The 26,822-nt window shown below is 34.6% G+C and overlaps 1 protein-coding gene across 1 annotated transcript in view; it reads left to right on the plus strand.

Moving 5' to 3' along the window:
- The window catches only part of LOC118009101 (phospholipid-transporting ATPase IB-like), a 217,108-nt gene that overhangs the window by 150,794 nt on the left and 39,492 nt on the right, over positions 1 to 26,822 (plus strand). Inside the window, exons 31-34 of the mRNA XM_035002919.1 lie at positions 3,356 to 3,434; positions 17,595 to 17,656; positions 20,959 to 21,015; positions 23,790 to 23,897. Coding sequence (XP_034858810.1) covers positions 3,356 to 3,434; positions 17,595 to 17,656; positions 20,959 to 21,015; positions 23,790 to 23,897 — 306 coding nt within the window. The remainder of the gene's footprint in view (positions 1 to 3,355; positions 3,435 to 17,594; positions 17,657 to 20,958; positions 21,016 to 23,789; positions 23,898 to 26,822) is intronic.

A 26,822-nucleotide genomic window follows, 5' to 3' on the forward strand; every position in this document is an offset into this window, starting at 1 on the left:
AGGTGTCCCAGCAAGAGAAACACTTCAATCTTTACCCATATATTTATTATTTCCAGTGATCTTCTATCCTTTGTGTAGATTCACATTATTATTTGTTGTAATTTCCTTTCTGCCTGAAGGACTTCCTTTAAAACTTCTTGTAGTGCTAATCTGCTGGTGATGAACTCTTTCAGCTTTTATATATCTCAAAAAATCTTCATTTTACCTTTACTTTTGAAAGTTATTTTTGCTTGGCATAAAATTTTAGGTTGATAGTTTATTTCTTTGAGCAATTTCCATTGTCTTCTTACTTGCATTGTTTTAATGTGGAATTACTGTTATCTTCATCTTTATGACTTTAATGTGTCTTTTTTCATCTGTCTGCTTTGAAGATCTTTTTCTTTATTACCAAGTTAGAGCAATTTGATTGTGATGTCTCATTTCTTCATGGTTCTTGTGCTTGGGGTATTTTGAGCTTCTTGGATCTGTAGGTTGATAGTAAGAAGATCAGCAAACTATGGTCTATAGGCCAAATCTAGTCCTCTGCCTGCTTTTATAAAGTTTTATTGGGAAGTAGCCATGCCCATTCACTTAAAAATTCCCTGTGATTCTTTAAAGTTATAAGAGCAGAATTGAATAGTTGCAATGGAGATCAATGTGGACCCCAAAGAATATAAAATATTTTCCATTTTGTCCTTTATAAGTTTCCTGGTTTATAGTCTATATCAAATATAGAAAATTTTTAGCTATTGTTTTTTCAAATATTTTTTTCCGGACGACCTCCTCGCCTTCTGTTGCTTCCAATTATTCATATATTAGATCACTTGAAGTTATCCAAAACCTCATTGAATCCATATTTTTGTTCCATACATTTTCCTCTCTGTTAAATTTTGGGTATTTTTAGAAATTATTTTGTCTTCAATTTACTACTGCAATATCTATGTCATTAATTTTTCCTTCTGCAGTGTTGAATCTGCATTACTGCGATCTAGTAAATTTATTATCTCAAAAATTATAGCTTTTAATCCATAGAATTTCTATTTAGAAATTTTTTATATCTTCTATTTACCTACTTACCATTTGAACATAAAGAACAGAGTTATACTTTTTCAACATCCTTATCTGCAAATTCTAACATTTATGTTGGTTGGGGGTTGGATTTAATTGATTTGTTTACTTCCTTATTTTGGGTAGTATTTTTCTGCTTTTTTTGCATGCCTGGTAATTCTGGATTTGATGTCTGATATCATGAAATTTACCTAGGTGATGGATATTTTTATATATATTCATATATATTATATATATTCATATATATATGAATATTTTTTCTTTACATGTTTTTTATTTAAAAAAAATTAGTGAAGTAGTTGACACACAATGCTACATTGTTTCAAGTGTAAAACATAGTGATTCAACAAATCTATACATTATGCTATGCTCACAAGTGTAGCTACCATTAGTCACCATACAATACTATTACAGTACCATTGACTATATTCCCTATGCCTGTACCTTTTATCCCCATGATTTATTCATTCCACAAGTGGAAGCCTGTATCTCTCACACCGCTTCACCCACTTTGCCCATCCCCCTACCCCCACCCCTCTGGCAACCTTCAGTGTGTTCTCCGTATTGATGGGTCTGTTTCTGCTTTTTGTTTGTTCATCTATTTTTTAGATTCCACATATAAGTGAAATCATATGGTATTTGTCAGTCTCTGCCTGACCTACTTCACTTAGCATAATACCCTCTAGGCCCATCCATATTGTTGTCAATGGTTGATGACATACTTTTGTTTATAGCTGAGTAATATTTCATTGTGTGTGTGTGTGTGTGTATATATATACACACACACACACACACACATCTTCTTTATCCATTCTTCTATGGATGGACAGTTGGGTTGCTTCCATGTCTTGGCTATTGTAAATAATGCTGCAGTAAACATAGGGGTGAATATATCTGTTTGAATTAGTGTTTTTGTTTTCTTTGGGTAAATACCCAGTAGTGGAATTACTAGATTATATGGTATTTCTATGTTTAATTTTTTGAGAAACCTCCATACTGTTTTCTACAGTGGCTGCACCACTTTGCATTGCCACCAACAGTGCACAGGGTTCCTTTTTCTTCATATCCTCTTCAACACTTGTTTGTGTGTGTGTGTGTGTTTATGACTTTAGACATTCTGATAGATATAAAATGATATTGTGATTTTGATTTGCATTTCCATGATGATTAGTGATATTGAGCATCTTTTCATGTGTTAGTTGGCCATTTGTATGTCATCCTTAGAAAAATGTCTTCCCATTTTTAATCAGATTATTTGGTTTTTTGGTGTTGAGTTGTAGAAGTTTTTAAATGTATTTTGGATATTTACTCCTTATTGGATGTATCATTTGCAAATATCTTCTCCATTCAGTAGGTTGCTTTTTTGTTTTGTTGATGGCTTCCTTTGCTGTGCATAAAAGCTTTTTATTTTGTATTACCATGTTCTTGAGTTTTGTTCTGGAACACAAGTAAGTTAACTAGAAACAATTTAATCCTTGTGGATCTGCATCTTAATATTTATTAGGAAGGACAGGAGTTGTGCTAAGTCCAAAGATAATTTTTCTCCAGTACCAAGACAAAAACTTCTATGTATTCTACCCAATATTCCATGAGTCTTGAGGTTTTCCAATTTGGCATTAGCTGTGTTTTTAAACCAGTTTCTTACATTCTTTCCTAAAAATAGCTTTACTCCAGGAAATTTAGGTCACAGGACAAAATATGTTTTTTCCACATTTTTTTCTTCTCTAGTCCTTTATCTGTAAGTCTTCCTGGCAAGCATAAAAATAACTGATATATTTAGAACCAAAAGAACAAAGATTTGTTTTTGTTGTTCAACCATCTCCTAACCCCAAGGTGTACCTTTGTTTGACCCTAGGGATTTTATATTATTAAGATTTCCTCTAAGAAAATTGTATGTGGTTTATTAAAATTTATTTTGACCAGAGTCTGGGTGGAGATGTAAAGATGCAGAGTTTATCATATGAAATTATATTTAAAATACTACAACCTAAGTATTGAAAATATTTTTATTTCTTTTAAAAATTGCTTCTGGTTCTTTTTCATTGGACAATTTTGGTTTTGTAATTTTTTATAACAAATATTCTATATTTGAGTTCTACACATTTTTATTTAATGAGTTTTCTTTTCAAATAATATCCCATGCTTTCACAGTCATTTCTTTTAGAAGTAGAAGAAATAGAATTTTTCCATCTCCAGGAAAACATTTTGGCTTTATAACTGTTTCAAACTACAAGCATATTTCATTATGTCACATTTTTAGATTTGGAACAATGTACTATCATAACTTTCTTGCTTTGCTTTCTTTTAGGTGTTTTGGTTTCAGTGTTTAAATGCTTTGATCCATTCCTTCATTCTTTTCTGGATGCCCATGAAAATGCTGGAGCATGGTAATGGCTTCATTGTTTCATATATTCAACAAAGAGCATGTTTTTCTCACTGGGGCCAATATTTCTGTGTTTGTGTGTGTGTGTGTGTGTGTGTGTGTGTGTGTTTGTCTCCATGGAAAGAACTGAAGGCAAAAAAAAAAAAAGGAATTTAAAAATATTTACCTATATGTAATATTACAATTTGGTTGAGATTTAACAGTTGATCTTTAGAACACATTTTGTCTTGGACATATATAAATTGAAAATTAGTGCTTTTATTGTTAATTTGTAATAAATATTTGAGTCAGAAGGTCTGATAGAAAACACAACAGTTCTAATGAATTATAAATACCTTCTGTAAGTTTGAAATTTATGTCTATTTCTTGTTTCACTTCCCAAACTCCACACTTCAATTTAGATTATAACACAAGTTCAGTATACTTTATTATTAGACCAAGTCTCCTTTTCCTGATGTACAATTAAAAAAAAACACAAACATTATGTGTGAAGTTTTTCTACAGACTGACCTGAGTCTAAAACATCTAAATGTAGGAGACATACTTATGAAGTATGCTATTGCTGTATAATGGGTTCACAGCCACAAATTAAGGTATAAAGTATAATTATTTTTCTTTAATCAGATTTAATTTTCATTGGGTATTACTAGCAATATGTCTTTTATTGTGGACATATTTTTTTAAACATTGAGTTTGAGTTGCATGTGTTTGTGTTTGTTGGTATTTAAAAGAATGGATCTGCCATTAATATAGCTAAAGCCCTTCCTTGTAAAGAAAATGGGCAAAACTTTCAAATGATGACAAATACAGCAAAATCACAAGCTTACAAAAAGTTCCTTTTGGGATCGAAGTGTGAGGGGCTCTTTGGATCTGCTCTCCAACCAAATAAGCCAAACTGGTCAAAACTATAAAAACACAACTCTGGATATTATCCTAAAGACAAATGAAGAAACATTTATTCAAGCAAATCTACTGCAACTCAGTAAGAATGTCAAAAGTCTGTGACATTGTAGCCATGACCTACTCCTTCACTCTCTTATTCACAACCTGCCTGATGGAAGCTCCATTGCAGGCAGATGTGGTAAGGGTGTAGGACTACTAGTCTTCTCAATTATTAATCAGGGTTACCATATCTCACAGGAGGGGCAGGTTACTAGCATTTCTCATCCCCCCCCCCAACTCTGAGGTAAAGAGGCAAAATTCCTGATGAGTGTGGCCAAGAGGTTAGAGCTCCCCTTTTCCAGTCAACTTATATCCATCAGACAGAGTCTCTACCACAGGCATTACAGGCTAAGAATATTGGGTTCCTGATCACTTTCACCACAGCTTGCTTGTAAGGCAGAGAATCTCTAAGAGATTGTTGGGAAGGCAAGCCAAGAAGACCAGTGACTACAATTTCACTATCACCAAGAGTAGTGGCAGTAAGATTTTGCCTATGGTGAGAGGTACTACATAAGAAGAGATAGCTCCAAAACTCTTCCCAAAGGAAGTGACTATTTGAAACAGACTAGGGGGAGAGTTCAAGTCTAGGGATGTTCTCAAAAATAATAACTCTTCCTCATTGAGACCAATAAGCTAAATCATAGGCCTACTAATTTATCAGAATGAACCAGAGACAGAGACATAAAAATAGCTTTCCTGAGGTGAGAACAAACCTCAAAGACTTGTCTCAAAACTATCCAAGCCTGAATTTAATTGGCTCAGCCTGCTGTACAATTTATGCCCCAGAACATTGTCAAAAACCATAGACTAACCCCTGGGTAATTAGTGGACCTTAACAACTGGTATAATGCCAAATGCCAAATGAGTCAGATAGCTTAATGGAGAAATCAGCGAAAAACATAGGACAGACCAGATAACACCAAGGGGGCTTTGCTTGCCCAGCGCTGCACCTTCCAAGGTGCAGTACCAAGGTTTAACCCTGGGGAAAGAGACTTCACCAAAATAGCCAGCTGAATCACAAAACAAACAAACAAGCATCAAAGCAAATATATGCCTTAAAGGGAGGGGGGGATTAGTATCCAGAGTAGCTACAATATATTATGTAAAATTTCCAGTTTTCAACAACAACCAAAAAGTACAAGACACACAAAGAGACAGGACTGCATGAGCCACACAGCAAGAAGTAGGTAACAGAAACTACCTGTGAGAGGCCCTACATGTCAGATTTAACAAAGAGTTCAAATTAGCCAATGTAAACATGTTCAAAGTGCCAAAAGAAATGCATAAAGGTATGAAGGCATAAAGACACATCAAAGATTGCCAATTAAGAGAGAGAAATTCTAATAAAGAACCAAATGAAAATTCTGGGGTTGAAAATTTTACTAATAATAAAAAAAAGAACAATTCATTAGAGTGACTCAATGGTAGATTTGAACTGGAAGAAGAAATTATGAAACCTGATCTTACATTAATAGAAAGTATGCAATTTGAAGACCAGAGAGAAAGTAGAATGAAGAAACATGAACACAGACTCCAAAAATGTGAGAAGCCTTTAAACACACCAATCTAGGCATATGGGAGTATAAGAACAAGAGCAGAAAAAGAATGAAGTAGAAAAATATTCAGGGAAATGGTAGCTCAAGAGCTTCAAATTAGCTTAACAACATTAATGTGTACATCCAAGGGGGCTCAGTGAACTTTAAATGAGATAATTGCAAAGAGATCTATATCCAGACACATTGTAGCAAAAATGTTGAAAGCCAGAAACAATGGGATAATATGGAAAGCAGCAAAAGCAAAATGACTCAGGTACAAAGGAGCTCCAATAAGATTTTCAGACGACTTCTCATTACACACAAAAAAATGGAGGCCAGAAGGCAGTGGGATGACAAATTCAAAGTGCTGAGAGAAAAAAATACCTGTCAACCAAGAAACTTATGCCCAGCAAAATCATCTTTCAAAAATGAAGGCAAAATAAAGACATTTCCATATAAACAGAAAAATGAGAGGATTTGTTACTATAATACAAACTTCTCAAGAAATATTAAAGGAAGTTCTTCAGATTAAAAATAAGTAAACCCAGTCCACAAAGAGTCTTGGCAAAGGTTATTATATAATTATGTAAGATAGTGTAAATGCATATTTCTTCTGTCTTTTCATAACTGATTTAAAACAAATTTCATAAAATAGTATAGATGCAAAATCTTCATCAAAATATCAACATACCAAAACTAGAAATATATATAAGGTTATATATAAACACCAAATGGCATTATGCCAAGAATGCAAAATTGGTTTAACATCCAAAAATAATGTAATACATCATAACAGTAAAGGATAAAAACTACATGATCGTCTCAATAAATTCGAAGAAAGTATTTGACAAAAGCCAATACATCTTCAGGATAAAAGCAGTCAACACCGTAGGAATAGAATGGATCTTCCTCAACTGATAAAAAAAATCTACAAAAAACACAGTTAACATTTTGCTTAGTGGTGAAAGCCTGAATGTTTTCCCCTAAAATCAAGAACAGGACAAAAATATCATTTCCAACATTCGTATTCACTATTGTACTGGAAATTTTAGGCAGTGCAGTTGGGCATAAAAATGCAATAAAAATCATCCAGATTAGAAAAGTAAAAGTAAAATGATCTCTATTTGCATATGACATGATATATATAAAATGCTGAAATTATATGTTATAAAAATAAAATGCTAAAATTAAAATACTATTAGAATAAAGTTTCAGGGTACAAGATTAATATACAAAAATCCATTTTATTTCTATACAACAGAAATAAGACAGAAAATGACATTAAGAAAACAATTATACTAACTACTGAAGAAAATACTTATAAATTTAACAAAAGTGCAAAATTTATATTTTGAAAATTGCAAAACATTGTTGGAAGACATTAAGAAGGCTTAAATGAATGTAAAGATAGCCCATGTTTGTGGATTGGATGATGTGATAATGATAAGCTGGCAATACTTCTCAAATCAATCTAGAGGCCCAATTAAATCCTTTTCAAAGTTCCAGCTGAATTTTTAGAAAGGGACAAGCTGATTCTAAAATTTGTATGAAAACATAAGTGACTCTGAATAGCTAAAACAATCTTTGAAAAGAAAAAGTTGGAGAACTCACACTTCTTGATTTCAAAACTTACTCCAGACCTGCAATTAATCAAGACAATGCAATATTGTTGTGTGTGTGTGTGTGTGTGTGTATCCCAATGAATAAAATTGAGAAATAAACCCTCGTATTTATTATTAAGTGATATTTAGGAAGTACACCAGTGCAATTCAATGGAGGGTGGGAAGGAATAGTCTTTTTGAAAAACAGTTCTGAGATAAGTGGATGTTCATTTACAAAAGAATAAATCTGGATGTGTACCAGACACAAAACACAGAGTAAACTCAAAACAGATTATAGAACTAAATGTAAGAGCTAAAAGTATAAATATATCTTAGAAGAACATATAGGGATAAATATTTTTGACTTTGGTTAGATGAAGATGCTTAGATGTATGACACCACAACATAAACAACACAAAAATAAGTAAATGGAACTTAAAACAAACAAACAAATGAAAAAAGCTTGTGCATCAGAAGACATCATTAAGAAAGTAAAAATATAGACAAGATCAATGAAATCAAGAGCTGGTTCTTTGAAAAGATAAACAAAATGGATAAACCTTTAGCCACTCTTTAAGAAAAAAAGAAAAGAGAGCACTCAAAGTCCAAAATGAAGGAGGAGAAATCACACCACCACCACACAAATACAAAAATGTGAGAATATTATGAAATATTATATACAACAAATTGGATAACCTAGAATAAATGGATAAATTCCTAGAAATATACAATCTTCCAAAATGAATCTAGAAGAAATAGAAAATTTAAACAGACCGATTACTAGTAAAGAAATTAAATCAATAATCAAAAATCTCTCAACAAAAATAAAGTCCAGGACCAGACAGCTTCACAAGTGAATTGTACCCAATATTTAAAGAAGAGTTAATACCTATTTTTTTTTAAGATTTTATTTCTTTATTTGACAGAGAGAGAGAGCACAAGCAGGGGGAGTGGCAGGCAGAGGCAGAGAGAGAAGCAGGCTCCCCGCTGAGCAGGGAGTCCGATGTGGGGCTCGATCCCAGGACCCCAGGATCATGACCTGAGCCAAAGGCAGTCGCTTAACCAACTGAGCCACCCAGGCGCTCTAACACCTATTTTTGTACCCAATATTTAAAGAAGAGTTAATACCTATTTCTCAAAATAGCCCCCAAAAAATAGAGGAATAAAACTTCCAAATTCATTCTATGAAGCCAGTATTGCTCTGATACCAAAACCAGAAAAATACACTACAAAAAACGAAAACTACGTAACAATAGTAACCATCAACAAAAGGCAACCTAGTGAATGGGAGAAGATATTTGCAAATGATGTATCTGAAAAGTAGTTAATATCCAAAAAATATAAAGAATTTATGCAACTTAACATAAAATAAAAAGCAATCTGATTAAAAACGGGCAGAGGACCTAAATAGACATTTTTCCAAAGAAGACATACAAATGGCTGAATGACACATTAAAAGATGCTCAACATCACTAATCATCAGGGAAATGTAAATCAAAACCATAATGAGATATCACTTCATACCAATCAGAATGGCTAATTCCCCAAAGTCAAAAAATAAGTGTTGGTGAGGATATGGTGAACAGGGTGCCCTATGCACTGTTGATGGGAATGTAAATTGGTGCAGCCACTGTGGAAAGCAGTATGGAGGTTCCTCAAAAACTAAACATATAGATACGATATGACACAGTTATTCCACTACTGGGTATTTACCCAAAGAAAACAAAAACACTAATTTGAAAAGATACATGCCCCTTTATGATTATTGCAGCATTACTTATAATAGCCAAGATGTAGAAGCAACCCAAGTGTCCATTCATAGGTGACTAAAGAAGCTGTGGTACACTTACGTACACACAATGGAATATTACTCAACCATAAAAAAGAATGAGATCTTGCCATTTGTGACATCTGGATGGACATAGAGGGTGTTATGCTAAGTGAAATAAGTCAGACAGAGAAAGACAAATACTAGATGATTTCACTTATATTTGGAATCTAAAAACAAAACAACTGAACAAAGAAACAAAAAAGCAGACAAATACAGAGAATAAATTCGTGGTTGCCAGATGGAAGGAAGATGGGGGATGGGTGAAATAGATAAAGGGGATTAAAAGGTTCAAACTTCCATTTATAAAATAAGTCATAAAGGTGAAATATATAGCATAGAGAATATAGTCAATAATACTGTAATAATCTTGTATTGTGACAGATGGTGACTAACCCTTATCATAGTGAGCAGTGAATAATGGATAGAATTGTCTAATGTTTTATACCTGAAACTAATAAAACATTGTATGTTAATTATACTTCAATAAAAAAATGAAAATACAACCCACGGAATGGAACAAAGCATTTGCCCATTATATTTATAACAAAGATTTCTATCTGGGATATGTAAATAATGTTTACAACTTAACAGTAAAAAGACAAAAAGACCCAATTTTTTAAAACACAAAAGATTTGAATAGACATTTCCCCCCAAAGGATATACAAATAACTAATAAATACATGAAAAGATGCTCAACATCATTAATCATTAAACAAATGCAAATTAAAACCACAGTGGGGTACTACTTCATGTCCATTAGGTTGGCTATAATCAAAATGACACATAGCAATAAGTACTGGCAAGGATGTGGGGACCAGAACCCTCATACACAGCTGGCAGGAACGTAACATGGTGTAGCTGCTTTGGGAAACAGTCTGGCACTTCCTGTAATGGGTAAGCATTGAGTTACCATATTATCCAGCAATTACACTGCTAGGTATATGCTCAAGAGAAATTAAAATCTACGCCCACAGAAAAATTTGTAAACATAGCAGCATTATTCATAACAGCCCAGATATTCATTAATCAATGAATGGATATACAATGGATGTGTGCTACATCCATACAATGGAATAGTGTTAATAAAAAGGAATGAAGTACTGATCATGCTACAACAGTGATGAATCTTGAAAACATTATACTGAATGAAAGAAGCCAGTCACAAGGACCACATAGTGTGTGAGTCTATTTACAGGAAATGTCCAGAATAGGCAAATACATAGAGACAGAAAATAGATTAGTGTCACCTAAGGCTGGGGGGATGGAGGGATGGCAGTGACAGCTGAGGGGTCTGGGGTTTCTTTTTTGGGGGGGGAATGAAAGTGTTCCAAAATTGATTATGCTGATAGTTACAAGACTCTGTTAATATACTAAAAGCCATTGAACTGTACATTTTAAGTGTGTGGATTTATGGTATGTAAATTATATCTCAATAAATCTGGTAAAAAAAAAAAAGTTAGTGAAGACTTAACTTCATAATATATCAAATAGTCCAGAGGAAAGAGTGCTCACTATACAATAAATAGAATATATTTGGGGGATCATAGATCATCCTCAAAATATAGAATGGGATCTGAACCACTGTAGTAATAACGAATGCAAATCCAGAACCAGAAATACCATGGTTTTACTAAATTAGTATTTTACAGAAATTGTTGTTACTGTCAAGTATTAAATGAGCTAATTCTTTTTAAAACATTCATTTTTTGGCATTTTTCTCTGAGATTCATGAAAATTTTCAATCCCATGACACTTAACATGTTCCCCAGTGCACACACACATACTCGCAACACCCCCATATTCTCTATAAGGAATAAACAATTACTAATTATTTGTGCTTTCTGGGACAGAGAACTAATTAAATAATCTTTGCCAATTTCCTTAAAAGTTAATGGGACTGAATTATTTAACTGCTCACAACAAACACCTGGTGCAGTTTTTTGGCACTAATAGGTTTAACACATGTTCAAGTTTAAAGGTATTTTCTACACAACAGGCAAGCAAACTACATAATCACAAACTCTCACTCACCATTGTGAAGTTATGTGAAGTGACAACCAGTGTTTCCAGGTTCCTACTTTGTAAATTCAGCCTAAATGTGTCATACTAAATGTAACTGACCAGGTGTACATTATCTACATAGTGTTCTTTATGTTATAACTTGTATCACATGAAATCTGTTAATACAAGACATTAATAACGAGAGAGAGAGAGAGAGAAAGAGAGAGGATCCATCTTCTACTAATCCATTTTCTACTAATTACAGCAGTTCCCAAACTTGTCTGTATGTATGTTAGAATCGGTGGAAGATATTTTTTTTTTTTTTTTTTAATTCCAAAGCCCAGACCATTCCCAAACCAACTGAATCACAATCTCCATGGTTAGGCCACAGGCATCAGTAGCTTATGAAGCTCACCAGAATATTCCAAAGTACAGACAAGTTTGGGAATTACTGCTCCAGTACAAGTACAAACAGGCAAGGAATGATGATTTTCCATATTTTAAAAATGTTCACATTTTTTAATGCTTTCCAATGCTTTGTATTCTATATATTAATTATATTTCTGGTGATTTGCAGCTAATGAAAATTTTGTTCTAAAAGGTCACTATAATTATTTAAAATTTAGGATGTATTTTCCATTTTTAATTTACTTATAACACTGTCACTGACCTGTTCAATATCACATTTTTTTTTTTTTTTACCCTCTTTGAGTTCTCAGAGATTGGGCTGGTCTTATGCAAGTTGCAGCTGGGTATCTCCAGCAGCTGTGGTAGTTTAGGCTCTTAGGGCAGGAAAGTAGGAGTGGTGATGGGGGCAGGGATCAAGACCCAGGCATGAGATCCTCACAGAAAGGTCTTGGAAAAAGGTTCTGTTGCCATAGAAGCCCATTGTATGGGGAGGCCATTTGCACCTTGGGTATATATAGATCAGGGACTGTAATTTTACTTGTATGATGGTTTCTTATCAAATAATCTTAAATTAGAAATTCAGTGTGAATAATTTTACCCCATTTTATCCTGTATCACTGATTGTTTACATCACTAAAATATTTATACACTAGCTCTTTGTGATTTTATTTTGCATTTTTCTGATGACTAATGATATAGACCCTCTCTCATGTGATTGTCATTTGTATACCTTCTCTGAAGGAGCTTTTTTTTAAAGTCCTTTGCCCCTTTTTTAATTGAATTATTTTCTTAGGGAGTTGCAAGAGTTCTTTCTAGATAAGAATCCTTTTTCATGTGTACACTGTAAGTTTTTCCCTTAATCTATGCCTTGGCTAATTAATATTATTAAAATCAGAAGTATTAAATTTTAAGCACAATTTATCGAAACATTTTTATGGTCTGTGCTTTTCTTTTTGTCCTAAGAAATCTTTGCCCACCCCAAGGTTACAAAGACTTAATGCTGTTTTCTTTTAGAAGTTTTCTCTTTTTAGGTTTTATGTTTAGTTTTCTGATCTATTTTAATTCTTGTTTATGGTTTGATGTCAAAGTTGAGATTTATTTTTTGCATATTGATGTCCAATTGTTACAGTACCTTTTGTTGAAAAGATTATGTTTTTCCCATGAAATTATGTTGGCATCTTTGAAACTGTATGTATGGATCTATATCTGAAATCTGTTTCACTGATTTGATGATTTCACTGATGAAATATGTCTATTTCATTGATCTACATGTCTATTCTTGGACCATATTGTCTTGATAACTACTTTATATTTAAATCCTGAACTAGGTAGTATAACTTCTCTGAAAAAAAATTGGCTATTCTAGGTCCTTTGAATTTCAATATAAATTATTAAAAATCAGCTTTTCAAATTCTAATTAAAAATATTGGGATTTGGATTGCAATTGCATTTAATCTATAGATTAACATCAGGAGAATTGGAAAATTGACATTTTAACATTACCGAGTCTTCCAGTTCATAAATATAGTATATCTCTCCAATGATTTAAGTTGTCTTTCATTTCTCTCAGGAATGTTTTGGAGTTTTTAAATGTACAGTCTTGGCACATCTTTTGTTAAGCTTATCCATCAGCATTCAAGTTTTGAATGCTACTATAAATGACATTTTTAGATCTTATTTTCCAATTTTTCAATGTTCCTATATAGAAATACCTTTTATTTCTTACAATAACTTGCATCCTGTGTCCTTGCTAAATTTGCTATTTGTTCTAGTAGCTATTTTTTTGCTTTATTAGGATTTTCTATATATACAACCATGTTGTCTGTGAATAAAGAGAGGTTTACTTCCTTTCATTTATTTTTCTTGCACTGATGCAGAATCTACGACCTCCAGAAAAATGTTAAATAAAAGTAGTGAGTGTGGACATGTTTGCTCTTTCCCTCTTAGGAGGAAAAAAAATTTTTTTTACCATTAATCATGATGTTAGCTTTTTCACAGATGTCTTTTTCCTGTTCTCCTGGGACTCCAACTACACATCTGTTGGAACTCTTGGTATTTTCCCACCTCTCTGTTCATTTATACCATCTTTGTTTTCTCTTTTGGTTCATTTTTAGTTTCTTTTGCCATGTCTTTAAGTTCACTGATCTTTTATTTAACAGTCTCTCTGAAGTTAATATCAAACCAGTGACATTTTCCTTCCATATGTTAATACTCTTCATCTCTAGAAACTTCTTTACCTCTTTCCTTTCTCTCATTTTTTTTCAAATGCCTGAGTGTAATTGTGATACTTATAATAGCTATCTTAGAGATTTTTCTGCTAATTCCCACATGTCTGTTATTTCTGTGTTGGTTCTATTACGAATTTTCCCCTGCTATGGGTCAAAATTTTGCTTCTTCATATATATAATTTTATAATGGATACTGGGCATTGTGAATTTTATGCTGCTGAATGTTTTTTGTGGTATACATTTAAATATTGACTTTGTTTTGGCCGGCAGTTACATTCCCTATAAATAGTTTGATCCTTCTAAGATCTGTTTTTCTTTGAGTCTCTTAGAGTATCTTTTACTATAGAAGTAATTTAGTTCCTGTACAAAGGTTGTCTCTTCTTGGGTGTCTACTGAACGCTTCATATATTGAATGATGTGTCTTTATTTTGGCTCATGGAAATTTGAGTAAATCCTAGCTTTATATTAGATCTGGCAATTTTCAACTTGCAGTTCTGTGGTAATTTGGTTTTCCACAGTAATTGCTTGTTGGTGACCTTGTGAAGTTTCTCAGTACACATATGCAGATTGGCATTCAACCAAAGACTTATGAAGACCCCATGTGACTTTCTGGAGCTAATTCTCAGCATTGTTCTCTCATTTCCAGTGTTCACTTCTGCAAATTCCAGCCATCTTGGCCTCTCTAAAATCCAATCTCTGTCTCATCACCAGAAATTGCCTCCAAGTATGAACCAAGGGCAGTGGTAGGTCTCACCTAATTGTTTACCTTTCTCTCAGGGATCACAACCCTGTGCTGCTTTTTAGCCAGTATCTGAAAGAATTATTTCATATGTTTTGTTCAACTTTCTAATTGATTATAGAAAGAGGGAAATTACTGTTGCTTCTTCATAGGTAGAAGGAAAAGTCCTGGTCCTTCTAATTTTTTTTTTCTTTTGTCACTAGTCTATCATGTACTGAGAAAGGTAAGGTAAAGTCTGCTACTACTACTAACATATTTGTTTCCCTTTTAATTTCTCATAATTTATAGTTTAGAAATGTATTTTATTTGTTGCACCAGTATTTCTAGTTGTTACATATTCGTTGCAACCTATAGCATTTGGCATTACAAAGTTCTCTTCTTTGTCTTGTTTCATTCTTTTCAGCCTCAGTTTCTTCTTAATATCATTTTTGTGCTTTGAATTTGTATTTTCCATGCCTGTAATTTACTTTTCAAACTTCATGAATTACTTTTTTTAGGTCTGTTGCTTGTATACAGCATAGAATTGGGTTTTGTTTTTGAGACGCAATTAGAGAGAGAAACGGGTTTTTGTTTGCAATATCTCATTTGACTGCATTTTCTGTTTTAATATACTTTTCTAATCTTTATGTGCCTGGCTTTCTTTGTGGGTTTTTTGTGTGTTGTCTTATGGTATCCAGGAAGGTTTGAATTTTTTTCTTATGCTTATTTTTATTATAAGTTTATATAGACAGTGCTCTGTTTCTTTGGACAAATCCATTGGTTTCCAAGTATGATAAAATTATGTTTCCAGTCCTTCCATCTCCCTTCCCTTTCCTCTAGCAACCCATTATCTTGAACATGGCATACTTGTATACTTTATGTAAACTTGTAATTCCATTACTTGATTGTTAGCTTTGAATATTCTTTATTGACTCCCAATTACAGATGAGAAAATCTGCAAACTTACTCTACTTCCCATCTAATTAACCTGTATCCCCGGATCTTATATAAATTGCATCATACCCACAGTGTCTGGGCACTGAATAATTATAATCAGATTGATCGTTTTAGCACCATATTTTTTGGTTTTGCTTTATTTTAATTCTATAGTTAAATATATAAAATGCGCACAATAAGTCTTTTTGCTCTGGCTTCTCCAATCATTTCTTTGTTGGCTGGTTGTAATAGGTTTTTTTTTTTTTTAATTCCTTGGTAAGTATACTTTAATAAGTTTTGGTGCTCTTCTATTAATTTGCTTTCAAACAATTTTTCTTTTTTCAATTTAAAGATTTATTTATTTATTTTTAGCATGGATGGGGGGAGGGGCAGAGGGAGAGGAGAGAGAGAATCTCAAGCAGACTCTGTGCTGAGGGCAAAGCCCAATGTGGGGCTCCATCTCACGACCCTGAGATCATAACCTGAGCTGAAATCAAGAGTGGGATGCTAAACCGACTGGGCCACCCAGAAGCCCCTGATTTCAAACCAATTTCAAACACATACATTAGACAAATTTATAGTGTAGTGAATAGTAACCACTCAAATCACATAGAATACCCTGCCTTTTTTCCTATAGTCTGTTTTTATGGATGCTGTGCCTACTTCTTTTATATTATTCCTCAAGAAATTCGATTTTTATTTCCCAGCTACTGGAGGAAGGTTCTTTCAAGGAGAGTATTTTTGCTGATATTTCTGAGGTCTGTTACCCTCGGCCAGCTTGGTATTTACTTTGCCCTGGTGCTTTTATCATCACCAAGCATAGTTTCTGCTCACCTTAGCTGCTTGGAAGCCCTCATTAGCTTTCTGAGATTGTGGATTTTTTGTCTCATAGTTTCCCTGACATAGATCCTGTGGAGGTTTTCTCTGTTTGCATCATTGATTTTGTACAATATCCGGAAGGAAAAGAATTTGTTTCACATTACCATGAGCAAACTGGAAGTTTCCCTTTTGTCCCAACAAAGCTTACAACTTCTCTCTTCCCTTTGTGAATATGCATCTGGACAACATAACTCAGTATGGCCTTTCTATGCAGTTTTCTCCCTGTTTCTAGTCAATTGCAAGATTGTTCTCATCTCTACTATCACCCTATTCCCATTAAAACTCACCAAGTTAAATCTGTACACAATCCAGACTCTTGATTGTCACTTCCCTAGCTGGTCTAACCTGGCCCACATATTTACCTCTAGTTTCTGTCAATGAGATGCCTTAATACTCCACTGCAGATAATTTTAAGAGTATGAGCCTTGTGCATTTTAGTGGGTTCTAAATCAAGAGAAAATGAAATATGTGAGCTTCTGAATTGGTATTAGGATCAGGAATTTGCACCCCCAAATTTCCATATCAACCAGGACCAGAAGCACAAGTATATATTTGAGAATTTTAAAAAGTGAAAATAAGTGAAAAAATCATCCTAATCTTTATACAGAATGAAATTCATAAGTTATAGCAGACTTAGCAATAAGAGAATATGAAATTCCATTGTAAATTTAAATTATCTGTTAGGTTGATTATTTTAGTAATCCTGGAAAAGAAAAAGAGTAACAAGTATGATTTTAAAATGTTTAGATCCTAACCTTGTTTCCTAGCATCACTCATGAGATTGTTTGGGCTTTCAACTTGCCAGATGGTTTATATGCATGTAAAACTAGGTTTCATAATCATATTCATGCATTCCTTGTAATTTATTTACTCATTTTTTGCTTAATATGTCTTTGGAGAGAATAAGAAATAGAAAAATGTCACAATTGTGACAGGCCAAGCAAGCATTGTTGTCACTTTAGAAATTTGACCAATTATTGAGAAACATTTTTGGTGGCCAGTATGGGTTCCTTTGATAAAAATAAATTCAAGTCTATGTTTCAGACTCTATAAAGATTAAAAAAAATGACTTTTTCATTTTTCAGATATGGTCTTACAAGGGGGTCACACTACAGACTATTTGTTTCTTGGAAATTTCATTTATACGGTAAGATCACCCATATGATTCAATCACTTTTCCTAGTTTTTAATTGAAAAATTCAAGCATTATAAGAATTTCATAAATTTTAATTCTCCCTCATGCTCCAATACCTTCTCCAAGAAGGAACCATTACAATGGTTGCATATGCATGTGTGTATATGTGTGGGAGTATATATATAATTTCTAGAAATATGAAATACATTTAACAAATGTATATGTCCTCCCTTTGTACAGATAGGGAGGTGCCTTCTATATCTTGTTTTTTCACTATACAATATGCCTTGGTGATGGCTTCAAGCCAGTCCATAAATATCTACTTCATTCTTTCAGGGCTGCTTATATGCCTAACTCACCACTATTTATTTAGCCAGTCTCCTATTAGTGGACCTTAAGACTGTTTGGGGTCCTTTGCCATTGCCAACAATGCTGCAAAGATTATCCTTTATGCCCATGAGTAAGTATATCTGTAGGATAAATTTTTTTTTTTTTTGAGAGAGAGAGAGAATGAGAGAGAGAGCACATGAGAGTGGGGAGGGTCAGAGGGAGAAGCAGACTCCCTGCCGAGCAGGGAGCCCGATGCGGGACTCGATCCCGGGACTCCAGGATCATGACCCGAGCCGAAGGCAGTCGCTTAACCAACTGAGCCACCTAGGCGCCCCTGTAGGATAAATTTCTAGAAGTGTAATTGCTGGATCAGAGAGTACTGTGAATTTTGAAAATCATTACTAAATTATCCCCTAAAAAGGTTCTTCTTATAACATCTAGGTATAAGAATATCAGTTTCCCTAAGCCCCTATGGGTGGTAGTCTTCTCACACTTTTTGATCTAATAGGTAAGATGGTATCCTATCAGTTTTTGCCTTGAAAAAAAGCATATTTTCATGAAAAACCACTTTCATTTCTTCTTTTGTGAAGGCTTGTTGAATTACTTTAGCAGTCCTATTATTTTGTTGGTCTTTTTATTATTAGTAGTAGATATTTATATGTTAAGGATTTTTTTTCTCACATTTGTTACAAAAATATATTCTCAGTTTTACATTTTCACTTTTCATGGCATTTTTGTCACGCATATATTCTTCCGATTAGTTTTCTGTAGTTAAATTTATCGATATTTTGCTTTATAGCTTCTGAGTTTTGTGTCTGCCACTAATTTCTTAACTCATAATCCTAAAAATTATAGATGTGTATTTAACTTTATGTTATCCCTTTTGTATGCAAGTAGAAACATATTCCTCTGCATGTTATTCCTTTTCATTTAACGACATATGTTGGAACAAGAAACTACAAACCATTTTTCCTCATGTTTTCTTCTATGTAAGAAGCAATTTATTGGCATATTGCCTCTTTTCACTTTAGCTGGTTGTCTCTATTATTTCATGATATTGGGTGTGGCTTTTAACTCTGTATTATATAGTCCTAAACATCAAATGTGGTTAGATAGTAGTTTCTTATTTATTTGGACATATGCATACAGCAAATTTCCTTCTTTTCAGACCTCCTCACATACAGACATGCATGCATATATACAAATGTACAAGATAGTCCTTAAGATGCCAGAGTAAATTGATCTCATGGAATCTCTATCTCCCAAGGCAAAAAAAAAAAAAAGTATAGATAGTAAAACCACCACCAACAAATTATAGCAAAATAAATTTAGCATAGCAATTAAAGAAGGAAAGGGGACCTGACCAATGCTAAATATGAGATGCCAAAGGAGAGATGGTAGAGTTGGCAGGGTCAGCATGGTGAGATCATTAACTCAGCTTTCCTGATACACTGTTCCCAGTGCCAGTGGGTTTGAGGAAGTACTAGGCCCAAAGATAGTGCCTGGAGGAATACAGCAAACCTCCAGGGAGGTAGAGTCCACCCTAATGCTTTCAGAGAATTAAAGAAGGCCAATGGAACTAGAGCGCAGTGTGAACATGTGTTGGGCAAGGGAAGTTCAGGATAATGGCAAAGATGAACTTGGAGCAGTAGGTAGAGGCCAGTGCCTGGGCACCTTTAAGGTTTTGGAATAGTTTAGATGAGATGATGGAGGCTAGCTGGGATGCTGAATCTAGAGCTAGGGAGTGGACATAAAGTCTGCTTCAAAAGTAGGACTTCAAACACTCAGTGTATATCACACATCTGTGGCACAGGAACACACACTGTGACAAAATCATACTTAATGAAACACTTAGAGCTTTTTTTTTTTTTGAGATTAAGAATAAGAAAGTTGCTCAGTATTGCTGCCTCTCTCCAACACTGTGGAGGAGTTACTAACCAACACAATAAGAAGATGAGAAAAGGAGCACAAGCCTTAGAAAGGGGAAAAATTGGTTTTAAATCAGAGGTGATACAAGTGTACACAAAAAATTCTACAAATAAAATATTACAATTAATAAAAGAGGTTGGCAGTTTGCTGGATATCGGCCAATGTTTTAAAAACCAATTATATTTCAACATACCAGCAGCAAATATTTAGAAAATAAAAAAATTTATATACTATTTTACCATAGTATCCAGCAAAGGAAAAACATGAACAAATTTAACAAATGATGTCCAAGACCTCTGAGGAAAATTAGAAGACTTTATTGGAGACATTAAGAACATCTAAATGGAGAAATATACCATGCTCATTAGTTGGAATACTCAATACTATGAGGAAGTCAGCTCTCCTCAAGCTGATTTATAGATTCATTATAATCCCAATCAAAAACCCAGATGCCTGATGGGCTATTTCTAAAATATGTATATATGAAATGCAAAAGGCCAAGAATAGCCAAAATGGTCTTTATGATTTCAATCTACCCTGTTCAACTGCACTTTTTATCAATAGCACTTGGATTTCTAATGAGAAAGAAATCTTCCATGCTATTTATAAAAAATGTCTATATATGATATAAACATGATTTTTGTCATATGTTTTTTTTTTTAGATTTTATTTATTTATTCATGAGAGACAGAGAGAGAGAGAGAGAGAGAGGCAGAGGGAGAAGCAGGCTCCCAAGGAGCAGGGAGCCCGATGCGGGACTCGATCCCAGGACCCTGGGATCATGACCTGAGCCGAAGGCAGATGCTTAACCATCTGAGCCACCCAGGCGCCCATTTTTGTCATATGTTAAAGGGCTTCTAAATACAAAACATTTATTGAAAAACTACATTCTGTCCTCAATTAAAACCTAGCAAATCCTATGACACCAGAATTCACTGGACATGGAGAACAGGGATGGGTGGGAGGAATCAGGGAGGGAGTGAGGTAACATGGATTCTAATGGAAATTTTAATACCTTTTTCCAATCTATTTCCCCTTCTCATCTCCGTGCACAGTATGTAATTGTTACTGTCTGTCTGAAAGCTGGTTTGGAGACACTATCTTGGAATAAAGTGAGTATTCTTGAGGGTATTTCCTTAATCCAGTATAGTTGTTTGCATGTTGATTTACTTTTAAGGTTTAGAAAAGTAGTAAGCATTTTTTTCCTGGTCTTCATATTTTACCTTCTTTTGTTTTGCATATTCAAGTGATGATTTAAACTGGATGGTGGCATATTAGCAATCTAATGTCTTTAAAATATTCATTTCCCTGCCTTACATCTTAGAAATAGATTCAATTTATCATGACATTAGAGATTCCTACATTATCACTACATGAGATCCTTAATTCATTATTATTATCAAGGAACAGAATTATAATGGAAAATTTAGCAAATACAGAAAAAGAAAGAAATACAAATTACCCGTACCTTTCAGTACCAGTGACATGGACATTTTGGTTTTTGTTCTATTCTTTCAGTCTTTGTTTTACATGTGCTTGGTTTGGTTTTGTTTTCTTTTCATAAAAATAGAATTTTAAGGTACCTAATATTTTGTAATTTGCTTTTTTCACTTAATACTAGATCTTTAACATTTTTCTATATCTTTAATATTTATATCTCACTTAATGACTATATAATATTTTATCACCTGGATGCTTATTTATTTTTAGAATAATTGTTTTAACTTCTTTTTTAATTGTTTTAACTTCTGTTACTATAAATAATATATAATCAGTACTGTTATGAACACAGATATGCGTGTACTTACAGACATGAGTAATAATTTCCTTAGGATACTATTAAAAGTAGAACTTCTGATAAGTAGAATGTTTTTATGAACTGATGAATAATTTAAGTGAATCTGTATGTAAGTACATATACACACATATACCCATAAATAAGTTGTTTTCCAAGTTGTACTCAAAAGTTTATGAGACAAAATGAATTTTTATCAGCCTGTCACCTTTGGAGAGCTTAGATTACGTAGCATATCATGTATTTCTTCTCCAATGTATAGAGTTCTCACTGTCCCTGTACCTGACGGAACATCAACACAATGTTGGGACTGAAGTGTTCTGAACAAAAATATTTTATTAGCAATACATAAGACACACCAATTGTGTGTATTATACTGCCTTAAGGTAACATAAATGATGGTTTTCTATTCCTCCTTTTAATTATTGTTAAATTCTCTTCGGCAAAAGTGTTTCTTTGGTCCAGGATCACCTACACTATCGGCATATGGTGAATCTCCTTTATGAATAAGGTAGTATTTTAAAGCCAAAGCAGACTTAACAAAACTCTTCTGGACTATGAGCTACCAGGCTCCTGCCCTCCAGCTCACACGCTGGTTAGGAAGGAGCCTGGGAACTGGGGCAGGAAAGAAAAGGGACTGGTTTTCAATTTTGGTCATAGGCTACTCCACCCCATGGGGAAGGTCCAGGAGGGAGCCCCTGCTTCTTTACTGGGGAAGAGGATGCTGGTAGCCACTGTTTAGTTCAGAGAATGAGCCAGGGCAGAGAGAGAGAACAAAATATATCTCAGAGCAGCAATGGTGGCTTGCTGCTGCCCCCACGGTGATGGTCCCGATGGAAACCCACCTGAAAATACTATTTAAGCCGGAAAAAATGCCTTGCACTGCAGCCCATGTGTTAATGCCAACAATAAGGGAATGGTTACATGAAAACACACTGAAGTGTTTGAAAAGTTTGAAGCCCACAGTCTTGAGCCGATTCTCTTCTCCATCTTCTCCTGCATGACCACAAGAGAGCCCTCAGGAGGCCTATTTAATGAGGGTTCTATTTAATGAGAGAGAAATCCTTTGAGTAAGAGATTCTTTTTTTTTTTTTATGTTATGTTAATCACCAGACATTACATCATTAGTTTTTGATGTAGTGTTCCATGATTAAGAGATTTCTGAAGAGTGTGAAAAACTGCCTTTGAAAATGACTCATAAAGAAGTAACAATAAATACTCTGAGAAAATAGCAGATTGGGTTTTTTTCCTCCATATTTTTGTTTTTCAGATAGGATTAAGTAATGGGCAGTACCTAATAGGATGAGAGCACTTGAGCCCTTAAGAAATCATCTTGTCTCTCAAATCACTGGTTTATACACAGATGGTAACTCTGAGGTGCCCAGCACAGCCGCCAGGTTTAGAAGAGAGGTCTCCTATTCATTTTCCTTATGATTCCTCTGCTAACACAAATCACACAAGGCAACAGATCAGATCAACAGAAGGACCTACCTCCTGAGCATTTACCATTAAGAATTCGTCACAGTCCCCAGCCCCAGGCACAGACAGTGATCCTTCAGCCAACATCCTCAATCTGAATGACATACATACTTGATATGCACAGAAAACCTTCCAGTTTCAGTCAATCTAAGAGTCACAACTTCTGCCATTGTCCCAGAATTATTCATGCAGAACAGATATGATAGGGTCAAATTTTTAGCCCTCTTAATGATTTCTGTTCAAACTTTTTTTCCTGAAGAGATCTTTGTTTGAATAAGTAGGCAGAAGCAGAAGTCTCACTGAATAACTTATCCTTGTACCAATTCTGATTGAGAGTTGACAGTTTCACTGAAGACACTGAATATCACTTGGCTTAGGTGACAAGGTACAGTTATTTTAGATACTTTAAACAATGGCTCCTTGAATCCACAGCAAAATAATCTGAGAAGGATGTTAGAAAGGAAGTCTCAAGTATCAAGAATTCAAAAGATTATAATTTTCTTCATCTGAGAACATATGGCCTAGACAAATGATTTTGTCAGTTGATAGTGTTATTTTTTTCTTTTAAACGGAAAAGGTTGAAGTGTTTCTGTAATATTTTTCTTTCTGCAGTTTAGTCACTTGGCCATTTGGGGAAGCATACTTATATGGCTGGTGTTTTTTGCAATTTACTCTTTCGTATGGCCCACAATTCCTATTGCTCCTGAAATGAGAGGACAGGTTAGTTTTATTAATTGTCAGTGGTGAGTATACTTTACATCCCTCTTGAAAACTTATGTTTGTTAATAGTAAAAGCTTATGTTATCTACTCTCAAAGTGATTTGGAAAGAGAAGAAAAAAATCAATGCAATTAGAAATAGTTGGTGATCCAGCTAAATTCTGGTGATGTTTTAAGTATTATTTTATCTAAAATCTCATTACCTCAAACTATATATGTTTACCATGGTTTCCAAACTTTTTATCTTTTGTGCATAACTGATAAAAGCTATAATCAATTCAGGATCATCCAAAATAGCTAATATTGTAATTATATTTTTTATGTAATGTGCTATGTGCTATTTGGTACTTGGAAAGGACGCATGACAAATAAGAAAACATTTTTTTTAAGATTTTATTTATTTGTTGCCAGAGAGATAGAGAGCACAAGTAGGCAGAGCGGCAGGCAGAGGGAGAGAGAGTAGCAGGCCCCCTGCTGAGCAGGGAGCCCGATGCAGGACTCAATCCCAGGACCCTGTGATAACCTGAGCCAAAGGCAGATGCTTAACTGACTGAGCCACCCAGGCACCCAAGAAAACATTTTTATTTGAAATTTTAAACCAGAATTGACATTCCTTGGAGCTCCAGAAGCTCCAGCTTCTAAATATTTTAAAGTTTCATGAAACTGTTATTTTGCTTATGTTAAACCTCAGGGGTGATATAGTTTTTAGAATTTTACAATTAGTTACATATTTCTAAATTCTACTTTGTCTATACTTATAATGGAGGATTAGGCCTATGATGCTTACAAAATGATTCACAGAATCACATGATTGTAGGACTAGAAATAGCCCTGGTCCAAGTCAGTCAGTTACTAAATAGAGAAACATAGGTCCAGAGTTGCCCAGTTCAATCCCTGTCTGTCTACCTAGCTGTCATACTGTCTTTCTCCGTGGAAATAAGAGATGATCCTTGTACCCCTGGCCTGTGTCAGCCCAATTCTCAGGAAATAAGAATTTTAAGGATTTCCTGTTTCAGCCACGACTAAGTGTCCAATATTGGAAAAGCCTGACAAAAACAACTCTAAAAACTAGAATATTTCTTCAAATAAGAAGTATTTGAAGACATTGGCTAGAAACCAACAGAGGTAATACTTGAGGACGTGATTCTTGAATGAAGGGAAGCCTTTCCCTTCCTTATCTTGGCATCTTCCCTATGAGTATTTCTCAGCTTGCAGTAGAAGAAAAGGAGCCCAAAGTTAATGCAGTGATCTTACTAGGAGGAGGAGGTAGAATTCAGACTCCCAGGCTGCTGAAACACCTGTACTTGAGGGATAAAACCCTCAAGAAGACGTAGCCACAGAGAAGTGAGAGGCATAGGCACAGAACCAGGGAAAGATTTTGATAGGGCCAAGGGTAGTTTGAAGCTTGGTTTTGCCCTTAACTATCACGGCCTTATTCCCAGGCTGTAGTACTCTCTTCTAATTTGAGGCATTTACTTCTAGGGCATGGCTTTTCTGGGATCTCAAGAAGACTCTGGATGTTTACCAAGGGCATTTCCACTTGGCAAGACTTAAACTACAATCTCTATCTCCCCAACATTGGTGGGCACCAAGTCTTGCTTGGTTTTTCAACCTGCTGTTTTCTGCTAAGTCTCTGAAAGTCTCGACATACACATGCACTGCTTAAAAGTCAGTCCAGGGGTGGCTGGGTGGTTCAGTTGGTTAAGCATCTACCTTCAGCTCAGGTTATGATCCCAGGGTCCTGGGATCGAGCCCCATGTTGGGCTCCCTGCTCAGCAGGGAGCCTGCTTCTCCCTCTTCCTCTGCCTGTTGCTCCCCCTGCTTCTGTGCTCTCTCTCTCTTTCAAATAAATAAAATCCTTTAAAAAATTTAAAAGTCAGTCCAGGAGTTAAGGGCAATTGACATACTTCATTTATGTGTCAAAGAGGAAATTGGACATTATGAACTAAATGAAAATGAAAACATGATGTGTCAAAATTTATAAGAGGCAGTTGATGTAGTACTTAGAGGGAAATTTTTAGCACTGTAGCTATAAAAAAGAATGTTTTCAAATAAACAGCTCTAGCTTCCACATTAAGAAGCTAGAAAAAAGACAAATGAAACCCAGCTGAGAAGAAGAAAGTAAATAATAAAGATAAAATGACCAAATTATACAATGGGCAAAATATTCAAATAGATACTTCACCAAAGAATATATGTGAATAACAAAGCCAATGAAAAGATGCTCAACATCATTAGTTATGAGGTAAATACAAATTAAAACCAAAATGAGATAGCAACACACAACTATTAGCATGGCTAAAATTATAAAAATGTCAACACCAAGTGTTGCTGACGATGTGGAGCAATTGCAACTCTCATATGCTGCTCATAAGAATGTAAAATGGTACAACTGCTTTGGAAAGCAGTTTGGCAGTTTCATAAAGGTGTAATATACATATACATAAGACCCTGTCATTCCACTCCCTGTGAAAGCCTATATGCACACAAAGACTTGAGCATGAATATTCATAGCAACTTTGTTTGCAATGGCCAAAACTAGAAACAACCCAAAAGTGCACTGACAGGTGAATGAAAAGACAAATCACCATACAATAGACTATTATTCAGCAATAAAAAGGAAACAAAAAACTATTGACCCATACAACAACATGGATGGCTCTCAAAATAATTATGTTAAGAGAAATAAACCAGGCCAAAAAGTTTGCAAACTGTATGGATCTGTTTATAAAAATTCCCAACAAAGGGGCACCTGGGTGGCTCAGTTGGTTAAGCGACTGCCTTCGGTTCAGGTCATGATCCTGGAGTCCCGGGATCGAGTCCTGCATCGGGCTCCCTGCTCGGCAGGGAGCCTGCTTCTCCCTCTGGCCCTCCTCCATCTCATGCTCTATCTTTCAAATAAATAAATAAATAATCTTAAAAAAAAA

This window comes from Mirounga leonina, unplaced genomic scaffold, assembly GCF_011800145.1.
Source record: "Mirounga leonina isolate KUSES-001 unplaced genomic scaffold, KU_Mleo_1.0 Mir_127, whole genome shotgun sequence".
Classification (NCBI taxonomy): Eukaryota; Metazoa; Chordata; class Mammalia; order Carnivora; family Phocidae; genus Mirounga; species Mirounga leonina.